This window comes from Tauraco erythrolophus, chromosome 26 (assembly GCF_009769465.1).
Source record: "Tauraco erythrolophus isolate bTauEry1 chromosome 26, bTauEry1.pri, whole genome shotgun sequence".
Classification (NCBI taxonomy): Eukaryota; Metazoa; Chordata; class Aves; order Musophagiformes; family Musophagidae; genus Tauraco; species Tauraco erythrolophus.
Genome location: NC_141490.1, coordinates 4,911,678 through 4,930,787, shown reverse-complemented (window position 1 = coordinate 4,930,787; position 19,110 = coordinate 4,911,678). Strand labels below are relative to the sequence as shown.

The 19,110-nt window shown below is 55.0% G+C and overlaps 1 protein-coding gene across 1 annotated transcript in view; it reads right to left on the bottom strand.

Annotated features, from left to right (window-relative positions):
* LOC104372752 (opioid-binding protein/cell adhesion molecule homolog) overlaps window positions 1-17,933 on the bottom strand; it is a 274,639-nt gene extending 256,706 nt beyond the window's left edge. The window contains exon 1 of the mRNA XM_086626806.1: window positions 17,873-17,933. Coding sequence (XP_086482932.1) covers window positions 17,873-17,933 — 61 coding nt within the window. The remainder of the gene's footprint in view (window positions 1-17,872) is intronic.
* Between the last annotated feature and the right edge of the window lie 1,177 nt (window positions 17,934-19,110).

The window sequence follows — 19,110 nt, the reverse complement described above, 5'->3', positions numbered from 1 at the left end:
GGAAGATCTTATGATGGCGAGAAATCCCCACGGAAAAAAGCATACAGCTGCCTCGCGCAGTCTTAGCGAAAAGCTCGCGAGCAACTGGTCGCCGAGATGCCCGACTGCACGGCAGCAGGGATGGCACGGAACAGCTGAGCCCCTCCTGCAACCAGCTTTGGACCACGCTGCCAGCTCAAAGCCCACGGCTCTTCCAATGCGCCAACATGGCCAAGAAAACCAGCCAGGAAGCCCCGGCTGTGTTTCACCTTCATTTTCCAAATGCACATCTATCCCCAGCCAGCAAATCCATCCAAGCCTGGCTCCTGGGTAGGAAAAGTTTTGGGAAGCGGTTGGTCCCTCTCTCTCCCCCGCGGACGGCGAGCGTCCCTCACCCCTGGCATCGCATCCAAGCCAGGGCGGAGCGGGAGCGCAGGGAGCAAAGGCTGCGGGGAGGAAAAGGGGATTTCGCCTCGCACGTTTTGCTCGCCTTTTTTTTTTCCTCCTTAATGTAAAAAAGCTTAACGCTCGCTTTGAATCCTTAATACGACTGAGTTCTTTTTGCCACTTATTTTGTTTTGTCATGCACTACATACAATTACACATCTCTAATCCGCAAATCCTCCCCCGACACCAGAACATGTGCCAAGCCTTTTCCTTTCCGCAGCCGCCGCATTAAAGGGCCTTTCGAGATTAGCTCCCACCACGGAGCGCTGGGATGCCCTTGCATCACCCTCAGCCGTGATGCTCCAGACCTGGAAGACCCCCATCCCCAAGGACCAGCACTCATGACGGTGATGCCCCCTGTGGAGAGGGGGGGTCTCCAGCCAGGATGAAGTCCTGGAGAAGGAGCCTCCCTCCATCCTGGCTGCAAGGAGCTCAGCTCAGCATCTCTCAGACGGAAATCACATTTTGCAAATCTCCCACAGTGAATCAACTCACCAGTCAGATATTAGCTCAGCAAAAAACTGGCAGGCAAATGATCTAATTAATAATCAGCACTATCAGTAGTTTCCGCTTCTCTCAGGCAGCCAAACAGACGAGGGCTCCTCAGCAAAACGGGAGGCAGGGCTACCTGGGAACACGATGTAATTATCGCCCCAAGGTCAGGCAGTGGCAGCGGCACTCTGCTCACAACTCACCTCCGTGGGGACACCGAAGGCTTCGTGGTCCCTCATGACACCCAGGCAGGCGGTGGGTTGCCAGGGACAGCAGAGCTGGCTCAGACTTTGGTCTCCCATCCACAACTGATTCCACCAAACGCAGGGAAAGCGGAGCTAAAAGCTACTCCAGAGTGTAGACCATCGCTTGGAGGCTCTCACCTGTGAGCATCAACCCCTCATCCAAGGTCCTTCTTGCACCCCAGGACCACGCAGCTGCTGTCCCCATGGGAAAGGGGTCAGCAGGAGCATTTCGTGCAGAGATACAAATGGCCAAGGAGGGTGGAAGCAAGGGCAAGAGTTTCCCTCGATGCACAAGGCTCCACCGCCGCCTCGGAGCCTCCCCCGACCTCGCTCGGGAAAAGAAGAAGGAAATAAAAGAGACATCAATTTCCAGAGCTCAGCGCCAAAATCCGGCCTTCGCCTTTGAAAGCGTAATTTATTCAAGCTGCTTTATTATTGCAGAGCCCAGCGTAGACGGGGGATTATGGAGAGGTCACAGCTGGAGCAATAACAATAATAATAAAAAATAGTTAAGTCGGGAGAGTATCTTGTGTCAGTTCACCATGAAACAGGGAGATGTCTTTTTTTTTTTTGAGCCAAGATGTTTTAAAGCAAAAGAAGAAGAACATCCTGCCCCGCCACCAACTTAATGCAGAAGTGGCATCAAATGAACCTTTGGGGGAGCAACGGGGATGGGGGGATGCTTCAGCCCCCCTCTGTTGTGAACCCAATTAGGCATATGTTGAGGAAAGGGTGTATGTATATTAGATTTTAATTAAGCAGTGTTAATTATAATCTATGAGATGTGCTTACTGCTTATCTGATAATTATGAGAAAGCCAATTTGGCTGCTGGCTTGTGACTAATTAAGTGGAATTAGTAATGATAATTATAGATTTAATTTTTGTTTGCCTTTATTGGCAATGGGGGGAAAGCAGCTTTGAGGGGCTGGGTGGGGAAAGGATAGGAAAAGCCATAGGAAAAGGTCACCGTGCCAGGGACTTGGCCCAAAGGACGAGGACTTGCCTGAGATTTCCCAGCAAAAGTGGATTTTTGGTGGAAAAAAACAATTTGGAGTTTAAAAAGAGAGTTTTGGGGACACTGCTGGATGCAAACAAACTTTTGCTAAAAGGCGGCCGTTTAGTGGAGAGATGGGGCTGTTTTTTTGCCAGCCCATTGCATAGGCTGCGGGATCTTGGAAAAAAAACTTGAAAATCCAGGAAAGTCGGGGAGCTTGGCTTTTCCAGCCCAGAGAGGAAAACTCCCCAGGGATCTTTCCCCTTCCTCCCACACCTGCTATGACCCCAACTCCCACTCACAACCTGCCAGCAAGAAAGAGGGGATTTTTGAACACTTCTGACTTTTTTTTTTCCCCCAGTCTAATTGATAGGCTATAAAATAAACATGAGATTCTGCAAAAACTGCCGAAGTCCTGGGAATGGGACTTGCATATTTTTCAACATGCCCACAGGTTGCTATCGCTGCCTGGCTCAAGTCTCCTTGAAATACTCATCTTCCTCCCCCTTCAAGGACGCACCGTGGTCACCAGCTGCCAAAGCGGCCCCAAATATTATAGGTTAGCAAAGCTTTTGTACGAGGCAAAGAATAAAAACACAAGGAAAGGGGGGGGGGGGGAAATTAAATATATTGCAGCTGGATTTTTAAAAGGCCCAGATAAACTCGCAGCTGCATGACACCACGCGGAGCTAAGCTAATGATAATTAAATCTCCTGCTGCAGGGGTGAACAGCAATTTCACGCCAGGCCCAGTGCCCGGGATGAGAGCTATCCCGGGAAAAGCCACCGCAGCGGAGTGGGGCCGGAGGGTCGGACCGCGGAGCTGCTCCACTGGCTTCCCAGGCAAAACCCAGGCGAGTGCTGGAGCTGGGGATGCTCTGCCCTTGCTCCTTCCCCCCAAAACCACGTTTCTGATCTCTGATGCCGAGCTAAATAATACACGACCATTTCCAAGGCTAAATGCCAGGCAGTGGCGGAGGGGAGACAACGCAGGCAAGAGCCTCCCGAGGAAGAGGATGGTACGGAGGGGATGCTGCTGGAGGAAGCAGACGTAAGACAAAACCCAAGTCCTGGCCACTCGTGAGCATTAAAGATTATTTGCCAGACAGGCTCGCGCCTCAAGCTCTGTGGCGGCTGGTTATAAGAGATTAAATGACAGCAAACTCACAATTTCTTTTTTTTTTTTTCCTTTTTTTCCCTCATTTCAGCACCGACTCGAAAACAGGCCTGCTTAGAAGGGGAAAAATTCCCCAGGAGTCATGTAGTTTTCAGACAAAAAAAAAAATAGCCAGCATCAGCCTGAAGTGACCAAAACACACGCAACAGATGGACAAAATCTGAGCTCGTTCCCAGGGAAACACAGGATTTGTGCAGCCACACGCACCCCTACAAATTCCCCCTGTGGTTTCCACCCGGAGCTGCGATCCAGCAGCACGTCGGGATCCGTCCCAACGGAACGTCACATCCGAGCACGTTTGCTGAATCATTCACTCGGGCTCCTGTACTTCATTTCTCCACAATACATCCCATACCCTCACTTCCCATCCCGAAGAGCCATGGGATCCATCAGGAGGAGAGTGCAAACGGCTTTGAATCTCACCTCCTGCTCAGCTCTGCAAGGAAAGTATTTGGATTTCCCTGATGAGCATCAAGGTAAGAGAGGTCAGTGTCCAGCCCCAGAGAGACAAATAATAGTGTAGAGATGACTCAGCTCCACTCCGGGACATCTTGTTGAGCACATCTACCCATGGTTGGCAAACGACAAGTTGCTGCGTGCTCACCTACCCCTCTGAAAAGAGGAGAAATGGGGTTTTATGAGAGTAATGCTTCATAATATGAGGCAGGCTGCTGGATGAGAAAAAGACAAGGCAGAAGCCAGGAGCTGGTAAAAGCTACAGCCTGTGATTTCATTGCACCTTCCCCACTCAATAAATGGGTTTCAGTCAGAGCATCGCTGCCATCCAACCCAAAAAGGACCTGAAGGGTAAGTTGATTGCATTGATCGCGCACGCATTTTCCGGGCAGGGAAAGCGGCCCAGTCCCTCGCCTCTCCCATCCAAAGTACTCCACTTACTTATTACGGGAATATCGCCAGAGACTCCGGGGCCAGGGAGCGGGATGCTACGGGGAATTCGTTGCTCCCCGAGTGCTGGGAGCATTAAGAGAGAAGGCAGAGCAGGGGGGTATGGCAGCAGCTCAGCCTTTTCCCCCATCACAGCCACCTGCAGCCCATCCCTCCTGCTATGAGTTTCGACAGCCCCGCGGCATCACCCTCAGAGGGCTGTCGTTAACCCTTACGAGAACGGCACGTAGGAGCTCGCCCGCAGGGAAGGCAGCATGGATCCGCTGAGACAAACTGCCCTGCTGCAGCTCCTGCCCACTCACTCAGCCCTGCCACCCCTCACATCCTCCTCTTCCTCCCCGAGTATGAAAAATTCCCTCTCCATCTTACCTAGATCCCTACATCCAGCTGTGACAATACTCAGGTGTCCGGCCCCTGAGCCAAACCATCTCCTCTGCTGCTCCCAGGCTCCCCACAGCTGCCGAGTCTCCTGGTGTACCCATCCCCATCCCTAAAACCCTGCCTCTCCTCCCCGAGGGGTCAAGGAAGAGCGTAACTCACTGCGGGAGGCACTGCCAGGCTCGGTACGAAACACAAACTCGCCTGGGTAAGGTCAGCACTGCTGCAGGGATGCGCTGGCCGGCCAGCACGGCTGCCATCACCCAGCCTGACGCAGCCGCAGCACGGGGCCAGCTGCAGGAAAGATGAGTCTGAGCCCAAAACAGGAGCAAAAGGCTGTGCGTGAGGTCTGCACCTGGCTATCACACTCTCCACTTTCAGCCACCCAGTCTTTTCCGACCTCAGGGATGGCACACGTGTCCGGGCAGTGGGATGGGGACATCTCGGAGCAGTGCCAGCCTCCCTGCTCCCTGCCATCTCCAGAGGCAGGAGACGGGGCAGGTTGGCAGCCTCCCTGCAGCGCTGCCCAGCCCGGAGAAGATGAAGTCGGGAGACCTGGCGTTGCTAATTGACCCCTGAGGAAATCACCTGCCGACGCAGCAGCGTGCTCCTTTAAGCGAGCCACATCCCCGCGTCTCCCCGCAAGAGGCTGAGCCGTGCCCCGCCGGAGTGTCTTCGAAGGAGAAGGCTATCAGCTCAACACAGCCGAGACCTTTAGCTCAAATCCATTAATCCTCTTTATTAAACCCGGGTCACCTCTGAGTCCTGGCAAATTAACCAGCATCTCCCCACCGCGAGTACATCAAGAGGAAAGGCGCTGTACGGCGCCTGTAATTTTCATGGACCAGGGCTCCGGGGTCAGAGGGCTTCCCGGGCTCCATTCTCCGCCTTTGTCAATTTAAAAGGGAACATCGGCTTGCTCTTGTATAAATTACAGGAGAGGCAGAGCGGGGGCCCGGGGTGGCCGCAGGGTGCTCTGCCAGCTGCAGCCCGAGGCTCCGAGGACGGGAGCAGGGGACAGGGAGGCCACAAGCACCGCGTCCCCTGGGGGTAAAAATGAGGCTGGGGACATCCTCCGAGCACGCCCTCCAAACAGCTGGGCAGCCGGGGTGCCGCGCTTGGCATCCTCCGAGGCTACCTTGGCCACGTGCCTTCTCACTGCTTCTAATAAATGGCACCGTCCCCGCTGCCAGCCCAGCTGGGGAGTGAGAGAAAGAGAGGCTGGAAGGGCTTTGCTCCAGCTCAGAAGTGGGTGGAAAATTGTTCCCTTGTCGCATGAAATTTCACCATTTGAAACGTCTCCCCCTTTCCGCGCGCTCCTGTTGGAGCCACTCTACTCTGAATACTCACCAAGGCAGCGCCGCGGCGAGAGCGGCTCTAGTTCTGAAGAGCCAAGGACATTTAGCTGGGCTGGGGAAGACCCGGGGCCAAATCCCTTATAAACACTAATTATACATCCAGCAGAAGAGCTCCAAAAGAGAAAGGCAGCCCAGCCTGGACTGGGGAAGAGAGACTCGGTGTGGGCTGAGGGATAAGGGCAGAGCAGGGACTGGAGGCCACAGCATTCCCTTCCTGGGATGGCTTTCCTCCTGCTCCTACAAACAGCATCCTCAAGACCAGCAAACTTTCCAGAGCCAAGCAAAGAGCGCTCATACAATCCGTGAGCGAAGAAATAGATGTTTTTCAAGCAGGGGAAAAAAAAAAAAACAACATGGGAAAATTTCCAAGCAGCTCCATACAAGCTATAAGCATCACACCTATTCCCCTAAGACAACTCCACGCCATGGCACTTCCCAGCACGCCCTCCAGCCACAGCTCTACTGCAGGGTGGTGAATCCACGAGCTTTGGCTGAAATTGCTCCAGTTTTACACCAACTTAAGCCAGCTGGGGAACCACGATCTGAACGTCAGGATGCTCCCCCTTAACTCAGACTGAGAGCACTGGGGGTTTTCCACCTGGGTTTGAGTCACAGGTAGGATTAGTGGATGGCATCTTAAATCTCCTCGCCATCAGCTTGTATCACAGCTTCAGTTTTCTATTAAAAACATCATTTCTTGCTGTATTTAATCACCACAAGGTCATTTCAGTTACAGCTGCCAGCATCCCAGCCAAGGAACCGGAGGAGCAGAGCCTTGTCCCGCTGACCAGATAAAAGGAGGAGATGCTGGGTCTCATTTCCTTGTTTTCAATCGAAAGGTGCCCACCTCGGTGCGCAGATTAAGGTGTGGGTGGGCCGATGTCAGCCCCTCGCCGGCTGAGATGGGAAGCTGCCACTCGCTCTGCTCATCAGGAGCCCCGAGGAGAGAAATTGCATAGTTCTCCCCGCGGCCCTCTGCCCACCTCGAACCAATTTCTGCTCCTTTTAATTCAATTCAGCTCCTCCTGACCTTGGCTGGCTGGAGTTGCAGAGTTTCTCTCAACAGATAGCACCAATTACCGAGGTGTGAAAATGGAAGGCTTTCGATTTGGAGAACAAACCCAAGAAACTGGGACTTTATTGAACTGAGAAACAGGGGGTGGGAAAGGGGGAGCAGATGGGGGTGTGGGCTCAGAACTATTGCCTGTGCTCGCTCTGGAAACCAAACACTTTGGCTCTTCCCTCTGGGGGGGAAGGTGAAGGCTGCCCGAGGGGCTGGGATGGTGAAGGTGCAGGTTCAGGTGCGCAGAGCCGACGGCACCGGGGGATCGGGGATGCAAAACCCATCCGCTGCATCCCTGGCATCGTGCCTCGCTCGTTAGCAGCTGCAAGCCGGCGCTTTCCCATCCGTTCCCCGAGAGGCTGATTTCAGACTCCCCGAAATCAGACCCGACAGATCTGACACAAACTGAATTTGTTTCCCCGCAGCGGATCCGGGCTGGATTGAATCCGCAGCATCTGCAGCCCGATCGGTGCCGTCAGGCACAGCGGCACCTCCAGCCGCGCCACCTCTTTAGAGAAACGCCGCTTCTCCTCCACCCACGAAGCTATTCCCAGCCAAGGACCGCTGAGCCAAGCCTCTGGAAACCCACACCCCGAGCGCCAGCGGGAGCCCGGTTAGATCCGGGCAGGAGGGCTCCAGCAGGATGGCTTAGCCGACTGCCTCGGCAGAGAGATCAACGCACGGGCAGCCGTTATCAAACCTGCCTTCCTACTGCTCGGTACAGCCTGTGATGATCAGAGAGTCCCCAGACAAAAGCAGGGGATGTTCAGTTCACGGGAAGGAGGCAGAGACGAGCACCTCCCCGGGCTGAGCTCACTGAAGCTCTCTGTCCAACGTGCCCCCATGCTGAAAAAAAAAATAAAAAATAATAAAGCAAGAAGTCCTGGATGCCTGGGATAGACAATGTCGCACGGCAAAAGGGGTTACTGCCGTAACTGAGTATGGTCCCCCATCAGCTCCGGATACTTCCACATATTTCATGAGCTGGAAGGATGCAGAAGAGCCTCTGCAAGAGCTGAAAACTCCCCTCTCCAGCCCTGTGGCACCATCTCCATCAGCTCAACACCCACACACCAACCAAGCCCTTCAATCCAGACGCAACTCTTCCCCGGTGAGGACCAGGCCAACACACAAAGACCAAACAGGTCCTCCCTGCCTGAATTTTGGGCAACCACTGGGCTGGCTGGCACATCTGAGTGGGCTCAGCATCCCCTTTCGCCGGAATGCTCCCAAGCCTCGGAGCTGGGGGGGGGGGCACCGCAAGGAAGCAGTGGCTGGTTTGAGCCTCTCTCTCAAGAGTTGCCACGACTCGGCAGGACTCTTGACGGCTCGGAAGCTCGTGGTTTCAGAGCCAGTGCACAGCACCTCCCGTATCTCCAGCCAAGCTGCGACCGCAGCTCCCCCCAACGCCAGTCCATAAATCCTCCAGCCCGGTAAACAGCCGAATTACGGCTCCCCGCCATTGCTTAGCTGCTTTTGACACTAATTGCTCTGCGGAGTGTGTGCAACTGGCAACACCTTATTAAAAGTGAAATATATTATGCTGTCCACTTATTGCTACTTTATAAAGACAAAGTATCCCGAGGATACGGAAAGGCTGGCAAAGGCATCGGCTCCCGGCCTCAGAGCGGCCGGCGGATGCTGCGGCTCCCGAAGTGGATGTGGGGCGGGTTATCGCCGGGACGAACGCGCGCTCTCCGTTAAATTGCACGGAGCGTTTCCATTTGGAGCCCAAGGGTTGAGTGAAAAGCGTGCTTGAGATTTTCTGCTCTGTTCATCTCCTGGTTTCACCTCGGAATTCATCACTCTCGGACCTCGGGGGACGCCAGGCAGAGAGGAGATGCGAAAGGGCCAGGGGGATCAAGCACATGCTGCCCTCCTGACGACTTCAAGAGGAGCAGAAGGTGCCCCTCGACTCACAAAGCCAGACTAAGCCTCTCATTCATCATAAATTCACATCTGACTACCTCCAGAAGTCAAACGCTGGCCTGAAGTGTGGTACAGCCTCTCCTGCCGGTGACACTAACCAGGGCAACCGTTGCTCCGACGGTCAATAAGTGCAAGTCCAAGAGCCCCGTGATGCTCCAGCTCCATGTCAGCCCGGCACAGGGATTTTACAGCCCAATGTATCGATCCCACAGTCTTTCTCCCGTGTTCCTGAAAGGAGGAAGCCAAAAACTCAGTGTATCGCAAGGAAAAACACGCAGAAACCTCCACTTCGGGTCTGGAGCTACAGCAAGGACACGTCTTTCAACACGTGTCTCTGCACAAGCCTCGGGCAAGTCATTTCCCCTCTTTATTTCTCGGCTTCTCTGTCTGCAAAAACAGGGACAACAAAATTTCTCTTCTCCATGAAGCGTTTTAACATCTACTGGAAACAACCACTACACAAGAGCGAGACCTGATACCACCGAGTTTCAGTAATAAACGTTTCGATCCAGTCCCTCAGGCCTCATCTCACCGGGTAATTTTGGGAGAACTTCTGTTTTAGTTTCAAATTGATAAGAGTATTTCTGGTTGGGAGCACGACGGGCAGCAGAAGACAGGAGGAAGGCGGACACAGGGGACGCCATCGAAGGCACTTCTGCAGACTGTGGTGCTCACAAAGAGACTGTGCGGGGAGGGCACCGAAAACCACCCACGTGGGGGGAAAATAAACGCTGCTGGGGACTCATTTTCAGTAAAATGGAGGTGTTCCTCATGTACATCACAAAAGTCATTACATCTACCTCCTCTTGTACTGTGTAGAGAGTACAGGTGTGATTATTTATCACTTATTGGTCATTTCCCACGTGGCAGAGACAACGGACCCACCTCCCATCAGCCCTGAGAACCACGGGGTGCAGAAACACAGCTCGCATGGCGCTTCGATTCCTGAAGGAAACGGCATGTCCTCAGCAACGGATCTGAAATATCCAGACTCTTTGGTTCAACAAGTTCAAATCCAAGCAGGATCAATACCTCCTCACTCCTGAGATATCAGCAGGTAATTGGGTATCATGCAGCGATGAGCAACCTAGTTTGCTCAGAAGCTGCAAACTTTAATCTTCATCCATTCCTGGTACATAGAATGGAGAGGGAGGAACAGATCAAAGGAGAACAGATCACATTCGGCTGCGTTTGGACCCAGATGGCAGAGAAAAGGACTCATTCTTAAGCAAAATGGCTCGGGCTCCTAACGTTCAACATCTCAAGAGGACTCAAGCACAACACAACGCAGAGAAGTTGCCACCTCTCCAGTGCAGCCACCTGCAACCCCAGTGCCAACTCCCTGGGCTTTTAGGCTGCTCCTGACACCCTGACTTTGCACCAGAGCCCTCTCCAGCTCCACACTGCAGCGTTCAACCACCTCGACCCCTGTGAACACCCACGTCATGGACGCTCATGGACCATTTCCCACCCCACAAAGGGACTCACAAGCGCCCACACCACTTTGTCCCACGGCACCAGCCCTGCCATCACCTCCAGCAAGGGTGAGGAGATGCTGCTCCACACTTTGGAAGCTGAAAGGTCCTACCTGGCTATAGGAGATGCCACCCCAGCCATGGAAAGGAGAGGTGGCGAGGCAGACTGATGGGCAGAGAGAGATGGCAAAGCGCCGGGGGCAGCAGAACAGCCTATTTGACAGATTTCCCTGCCCATCAAAGCTAACTTTGCTTAGAGGGTTTGACATCTGATTAATTACGTCGCGCTGGCTCTCCTGAAAAGGTTGCATTTCCGGCAGCCCTCGCCTTTCATCCTCGCAGCGTTTGGCGCCCGAGCCCTCTCCCCTGGTGCCAACGGAGGAGGGGATGGTGGCTTTGCCAAACGTCCTGGCCCGTCCCTGGGAGGCAGGAGATAAGGAGGGTGAGGGAGGGCCGGGGACAGAGCCCCTTTGTCTGCGGTGCCTTTTGTCACGGACAGATAGGAGTCGGCTGCCTCCCGCTGACATTTCGGTGACCAAATTAAAATGCGCCGCCATGGAGACTAAATGTCATTAGCCTCATTAGAAGTGATCGCGTTAAAATAAACACACACATAAAAAAAAAAAATTAAAGTGGAAATTAGCCAATGCCATTAAATAAAATAAATAAACGGGCAGATCCGGCGGCGACTGTGCAGCCGATGCCAGCGGTGATTGTCTGGACCAACGAGTCGGGCACGGCAGGAGCAGCCAATGTCTCCATGGGCTCTGCTGCCACCCAGGAACGTGCTGGGACAGGTCCAGCCATGATGTGGCCCCATGGGGATAAGCCTACAGGGTCCTTTGGGACCCATTCCCAGACGGTTTCCGGATGCTCTACACCCCTGGCTCCAAGGACCTTAACACCCATGTCCCCGGGGGCACGGGCTCTGTGCCAGGACCCCTGCCAGCAGCTGCATCACGAAGGATGCACCCACGTGGTGCTGCTCGAACAGGGACGGGGGGGTTTTAGCAGCATCCAGGTTTTTCTCGGATGTTTCCCATTCGATTACCAGCCGACACCAACCGTGTTTCGCTTACGCGCTGTGACAGGACCGCCGCACGAGGTGGAAGAAGTGCTGGTTTGTCCTTGTAAAGAGAGGAATTTTTCCTCTAACCCCTCTTGCTATGCAAACGCCATTTCCTTTGGGGCGGGAGAAGTCATCAGAAGGCCCTCACAAGATCCTGCTTATGACAGAGCAGATTTGAAAGCCCAGAGATCTTCTTCCCCCCTCTTTCCCTTCTGTCAAAAATTATAATCATCATTTTCCAGCTTGCTGAACAATCAAAGTGTGGCCTATATTCGCTGGAGCTCCTTCCACACGCCGCACGCATAGCAACAAGTCCGGGAAACAAAAGCCAGAAGTAAACAGTTGGGAAGAGGAGGCGATGGGCTGGCAGGTGGACAGCGGAGGGAGGATGCTCGGAGCAGCTTGCCTCCCCCCACTCGCACCACTTCGGAGCTGCTCTGAGGACCCGAAGCCCCACGTGAAGACCTCTTCTTCCATGCCCCGCAAGGAGCGTGGTGAAGAAACACGTCTGGGAAATTTGGTTGGCAGGAAGGCCAACATTGTTCCTGCTGTACCAGAAGGAAGCCCAAGCCCTCCTGCTGCAGGTCCGGCTGGTCCTCACGTGGCTGAGGAGCCATGAGAAACTCACCATGGGGTGAGCCATGAAGGACAAAGCCACATCAGCCACAGGTAACCCCAGCTTGTCCCCCGGGAAGCTCGTATCCTCTGCATAAAACCCCATTGGTGCACCAGCTCTGGTCAACACAACCCCGTGATTTTGCTGTCCGGATGAGGTCCAGTTCCAGCATCCCATCCCGAGGCACAGAGCTTGCAAGGAGGTTCGCTGGGCTACCCCTTCCCTGCGCTTTGCAGCCCTCTTCAGTCTCCAGAGCTGTCAATCCAGCACTTCTCACTAGCGCTGAATTCACAGAAAAGTAATCCTAAAAATAACTCTTCTTTTTCCCCCTTCCTTGCCTCATCTCACACGTGTTTGGCGCACACATGACTCTGCCGCACAGGCATCAGGTCCCGCTGCCCCAAAACGGCTCCTCCCAGGGAAGCTGCTCCCAACACCGATGCACCGACGGGTCTCTGCAGCTCACGGAGCCTTGGTGCCCAAGGCTGGTGTGTCCATCTGGGATGCTCAGCCTAAGCAGACAGATCCAGGACATGAGATCCGTGAGAAGCACCAAGTCTCCTTCCCAGAAAGCTCCCGAAACCACAGTCCCCGCTTGCTGCAACCGTGAAACCGTTCCCTGCTTTGGATGATGTTGAGGAGACACCTCCTCTGCAAAACGCTCTTCCCTTGGCCTTGCCAGGAGAAGCCCACCATCTCCACACAACTCAGACCAATGCCACAGACCACTGCCTTCCACCACCCCATGTTCTCTGAGTCTAGGCCGAGACTAGAGAGTCCACCAGCTCCAAGGTCCCACTCAGCCGGACCCCACAACACCCGGGCTCATGCTACAACCATCATTTCACAAGGGTGATGCATTCCCTGCCCTTCCTACCTCTCCAGACCTAGCAAGCCACGTTGCTTGGTCACCCCTTGAGGGTGATAATGCAGTCCCAGAGCTTTTGAGAAGCAGGCAGGAAAGCGTTTCTTTCCTCCAAGAATAAAACGAAGAGGAGTTCCCTGGAAAAACCCACCCACTGAGCAGCAAGTGTCAAAGCCACCTCTGTATGTGCCGTTGCCGCATTGATAATCATAAGCACCATGCCTTCATTAGGGAAAGGGAGAGATGACTGGGAGGCACGGAGGTTTGCAGCAGAGCTGTTGTTATTTTTAAGTTTAAACAAAAAGGAGAAGCGTGACAGCTGAGATCATTCCCCATCCTGCACACACCAGCAGCCGGGAACATCTCAGGAGATGCCAAGGAAAGAAGGGAAGGAGGGATGGGGACCAGTGCCCGGGGATAGAAAAAGGATAGAACTGCAAAGTCCAGGCTGACCACAAGGTCATGAAGGATGTTATAGAAAAAAAAAAAACAACAAAAAACAGAAGTTTTCCTCTATCCCCACTTGACTGCAGCAAAAGTATCCTCCCGGGTACCCTGGTCCCTCCCTGAACACACCGGGGTTTGCTGCAGCACCCCAGCACCCTCCTTCCCCGCTCCTCACCCAGCGACTTCGGTTCCTACCCGAGCAGAGCACAAACTTCAAATTGCATATTCAAGTGTAAAACACGAACACTGCTGTCTATGCAGCTGGAAATTCGCCATAACCAAACATTCAAGCCTTTGGGGAAGATTTTCAAAGGCACCGGTTAAGGTACCCAGCTCCCATCGGTGCCTTTGAAAGATTTCTCCTTTTTCAGTTTTTCACAGGGATCCGCACCAGCAAAAGCTCCTCCACTCATCGTCTGCAAGCCAGGAATGCACAAAGGAGAGGCTGTCAAAGAGAAGCTGCTGGAAAACGCACAGCAAGGTTCGCTGCTTTGGGACATCCTGGAAGGCAGCTGCCAGAGCCACCAGCCCCGAAACCTGCAGCCCCCAGAGCAAATAGTTCTGAAAACTTTGTCGTGGGGATTCGCACGGGTTTTGACTGTGTGTGCCCGACCTGCCGCCACGCTCCCTCCCTGCACCCTTTAGGAACAAGGGCATGGGCTGCTCCTCCCAGCAGAAACAAAACATCCTCTAAAAAGGCCGACACCAGCTTTCTCCCTGTCCCAGGAGCCAGGGGATAGAGGAATCGAAATCTTCCAGGGAAACTACAGCCCAAGCCTTGGGCAGAGGAAAACCAGGCAGGGTTTTTGGGCTGATGCCTGCTGGTGCAGGCTCCCCTTCCAGCTGGGACCTCTCTCCTCCCCAGCTGATGGAGAGCCGATGGCTGCAGTGCCTTACCCGCTGCTATCCCCAGCCTTTGGGAGAGCACAGAAAATCCCTTTAAGTCCCTCTCGCTCATATTGAAATGACGCTAAAGCGGAACTAATGTGCTCCAGGTACTTATTCTTGGGCTTAGTTGCAGGGATCGGCAGCCCTCCGCCTGCCTGGCATCCTGCCGCAGAGGGGTGACAGCCATCATCCCAGGCAACGGTGGCACAGGGGGTTGCACAGCCAGAGTCTCTGCGGAGATGCAGAAAGCAGGTCCCGAGTACAAGGAATGACAGCAGAGCGCTGGGGGACTCTCTGGAAGCTTTATCCTCACCCTGATGCCCAGGAGCAAGAAAAAACAGGATGGTCCATCTCATCTGGCATGGGCAGGTTTCTGACCTCTGAAAAGAGCCGCTGCCATGACGAGTCTTTTCACCAAGCCAGCAAAGACAGCGCCATAAATGTCTGAAGAAGCTGATGTGCATTGATTTTTGCCACCTGAAGAGCCATGGGGTCGCACCATAAAGGCACACTAGTCCAATATACTTCTCCCTGCCCCAGATTTATTCTCCAGCCCATCACAGCCCACTCCCAGTACATCTCCAAACCAACAGTTCAAAGCATTTGCCAACAGCTCGACAATTAAATTACCCCTCTACCTCCCCATCCTGCGGCGCTGGGCTCATTAACAATCCTCAGCGTCCTTCCCATCAGAAGGATCCCACCTCAGACAGCAACCGATGTCCAGGAACCCGCCTCCCCCAAGGCACCGGATGACAACAGTATTAAGCCTTCGAAATTATTTTGGACGGAAACTTGTCTTACAAAGAAATAAAAAGCTGCAGAGTAAGACACTATGTATGACCAGACGGGTCAGGGTTTCATTATTCCATTAACCTTTTGTGTCTTTAGATTCTGCAAGAGTAAATTGGTAACGATACGACATGAACCCCGATGGGAAAAACGCATCTTTCTTAACGAAAGTAAGAGGGGGGAGGAGAACAGAGGTGGGAGCAAGAGAAAGAGGGAAAAACTGGCAAATAAGCTATTACAGCTAATAATAACTTTGTGATGCTATTTTCTGCAGGAGCCTTCAAGTTGTGATGTTTCCCTTCACTCTAATCACACCTTCTAAAAGCAGGTTCCCTTCTCACTTGAACCACCCCGGGCGAAACTCCCGCAGGATTTGGATAAAAACGGAGAGGGAAAGAGTTGGCGCTTCACAAACAGCCTCTGCATATCCCAGAGGAGCGTCACCTGCACAAAACATGTGGGACCACGCTTGCAAATAATAAACAGCCTCCCCCAAAAAAAGCACTCCAGGAAGGTGCAGGCTCCAAGGGTCGGCAGTGAAACCGAGACTGAGATCAGTGCTGTGGCCTGAGAGGGAAAACATCCAGCCTCTGCCAGCCATGCAAAAATGAAAAAGAGAAGAGATGCTCAAAATCCCATGGTTGGAGGCAGAAAGCGGTGGGTGCGGGGGCAGGAAGGCAAAGCCTCGAGCAGCCAGCCCCGTGCACTGGAATATTTCCCTTCCTCTAAGGCAGGCAGCAGGTTTCAGCTTGACGGATTAACGGCTGAGCCCAGCTGGGCAAAGTCCTGGGCTGGTTTGGCTCAGCGGACGTTGGGAGCCAAAGCAGATACTGCTGCTTAGTAGGAATAAGAAGGGAAAGCTACAACCGCCTAAGTGTGGATCAGGGAACCTCTCCCAGATCACCGGGGGCTTAAATGCACAGGCCTTCTCCTTCCCTGGCACGCACAGATGCCAGAGCTAGCCCAGGCTTCGGGCCAAACCACAACCCGAGGAAACTGCAGCGGGGCACCAGCAGACAGCAAAGGCTGGGCACCGGGGCTCTGCCAGCTCCCGCAGCGTAAGGACACCTTGACGGCAGCCCGTCGAGTGTCACACATCCTCCCGTTCGACCCGCACCGCTGCAAATTGTTCCTCGACCAAGAGGAACCTCGGCTAGCAAGAGGGTGAAAGAGCCCACGCTCTGCTAGGCACGGCGTTGGTGCAGTGAGCTGCCCCTGCGTCGGGCACACCTGCCCAATCTTGCTCAAGATAAGATTTTCAGCTAAAAAAATCCCCTTGGATTCAGCAGTCGGGCAGCTCAAGCACCCGCGTCATCCCCCTCACACTCACGTGCCAAACCATCGGTTTGGTTTAAGGCACTGCCGAGGAGCGGGCGGCACAGCTGTCAGATCCTCCATCGGTGCTCCTCACCCAGCCATCGCAGGCTATCGCCCATCACCTCCCCCTGCCATCCCACCGAGCAGCAGTGGTACCCAGCCCCGCGTCAGGGGCTCGTGTACCTGCGGACCGCTCAGGATGCAGCGTGGCACCGCTCTGCTGCGGGACCCCGGGATGCCACCAGTCCCACGGCACGAGTCTCTGCGAGGAAGTTTTAGCCTGAGTCCTCTCGTGCTCATCACAGCTGTGGCAAGAGCTGTGTGCCAGCTGTGACACAGCGAACCTCTTCTCCGCCAGCCTCATCCTCTTCCCACACACGCCAGCCCTGCACAGTCAAAGCGCTGTAACTAAACCACGGAAAAGCCGCTGAAATTATAGCTGTGCCTCTTCCCTGCCCTCCTGAGCCCAACATAATTCCCGCTGACAGTCATGAAAAAACACACGGTGGGTTCAGATCGCATCCCAGCCTCCACACCCGGTCCCCCCATCTGCTTTGCACAGGAACCATAATCTTTTCAGCTGCTAAAAGTGCACATCATCGTCAAAAAAAATGCCGGCGACTTCTTCCCCCCCCTCTCCCCCCCGCCACTTCCATGGCGTGCAGCTCCCATCGCTCCCTCCCCGCGGATGCGGCGCAGGGCTGCGCTCGCTGCCCCGCCGCGACCCACCCGCTGAGCACCAGCGCCGGATCCAGACCCAGCGTGTCCCCCCCCTGCCACGAGCGAGCCACGGCGACGAGGCCGACCCGCGTCTCGTGTGGCCACTGGCTCGGCTTGCCCAGGTTGCGGCACCTCCGCCGCAGCCCGACGCGGTCCCCCCCGGCGTGCCCGGATCGGGGGGCTCGTTTTCACTCCGTAAAAGGGAGCGAGGCACTGGAGTTTGCCTGCTAGCAATGGGGGAAGCAGGGATGCGGGGGAGCACGGGGAATAGCGTGACAGCTCGGGAGAGAGGGAGGGCACAGGGGGTGCCCAACTTTGCAGGGAAAAACGCTCCGTGACCCCATCATTTACAGCCAGCGGTGGTCCGAGGGGACGGGTTCTGCCCAGCCTGGGAGGCTGCCGTGCCATCCCGGCCACCCCCGTGGCAGGTGCCAGTGTCGCTGGGGTGCGTGGGGCTCGGTGCCCAGCCGGGGGGGGGGAGGGTCAGCCCTGCCGCGGGGGGACAGGCACGGCTGTTTGAACCCCGCTGGCTGGAAGCACTTGGCAATTCCGTGCTGCAGAGCAACTCGCTGCCTGCCTGCGTGTGTGCGTTCGTGCGCGATGTGCATGAAGTCCGGGTCCCCCCCCCACCATACCCAGCGCGCCCACCGCTCGGCTTTCCCACCCCGCGAGCCGATGCCACCCCATCCCCTGGAGACAAAGCTTTTTGCCCGACCTGGGATGAAGAGCAGGGCAGTGGTGGCCGTGAAGACGATCCAGCAGGCAGGATGGTACATCTTGGAGCTGCGGTAGGCTAGCGGCTGATCTGCTTGCTGCTTGCTGCCGCCGCCGCTGCTTTCGTCTGCGTTGAATTCTGAGCAGGTTTAAATCCAATGTTTGCAGAGGGAGGGAGACGGAGTTAGTGAGCTAGAGAGGGGGGGAGAGAGAGAGAGAGAGAGACGGGAGCAGGCAGTCAGCGGCTCTGATTTTCCCTTGCACGCGCGCGCACGCACACAAGTCGCAGAAGGAGCACCAGGCTCCGTGCGTGCACCGGGGAACGCAGACCTCCTACCAGGCACCCATTGGTTCGAGATGCTGACTGACACACGCACACTTGCTCTGCTGCGGGTCTCACTCTGCGACCAGGGAGTTAAATACGGGCATTGGCCCCCTCAGCATCCTTCCCAGCACCGGCTGGCAGCCGTACCCAGGATGGAGGGAGCAGCCCGGCGCAGGGACGCCACCGTCCCGCCGATTCCTCGTGCACCAGCTGCCTGCAAAGGAGCTCAGATATTTTTCGCCCCCCAGGCTGGAGCCACTGGTGGGGCAGCCCCCCGGGCTTCAGCCCCTCGGCTCGCCCCGGCCCCTCTGTGGGCTCTGCTCCGCTCCCCGGGAAGCCGTCGGCAGCTCTGCCTACTGCCAAGAGAGGCGAACAATCCAAGCTTTTTAGCATGAGTGGGTGTTTTTCGCACGAAATCTCCGAAACTGAAGAAGCAATCTTTGTGCATCCCAACCAGAGCCGTATTTTTTCCCATCAGCGGGCTCTCAGAGCCCCAAAAGGACACTGAGCCCCGGGTACCTGCTCCTGCAACCCCCCTTCCCGATACCATCCCGTTCCCACCGAGGCCAAGGAGTGTTTCCTCAAGCTCTCTAACGCAATCCTCTCCTTCCAGGCTGCCACAGGTTCCCCCTGATCCCGGCTTTCCCCCAGACTCCCCTTGGCACATTCCCATGCCCTTTCCAAGCCCCAAGTATCCCCCGTGCAGGGCATCGGACCCAGCTTTCTGCCTCTCTGCCAGCTGCCCCTGCCACGTTCCCCCCTCCCAGCCACCCCCAGATCAAAGCATTTTCCAGCCAGGGCTTGAGTTTGCTGCATTGTCAAAAAAAAAAAAGGCTGCAAAGGTAAGTTTCCAAAAGAAATAGCGCTTTTTTTTGACATTTTCTAAACCAAAGAAAAATGTTTCTGATTTCACA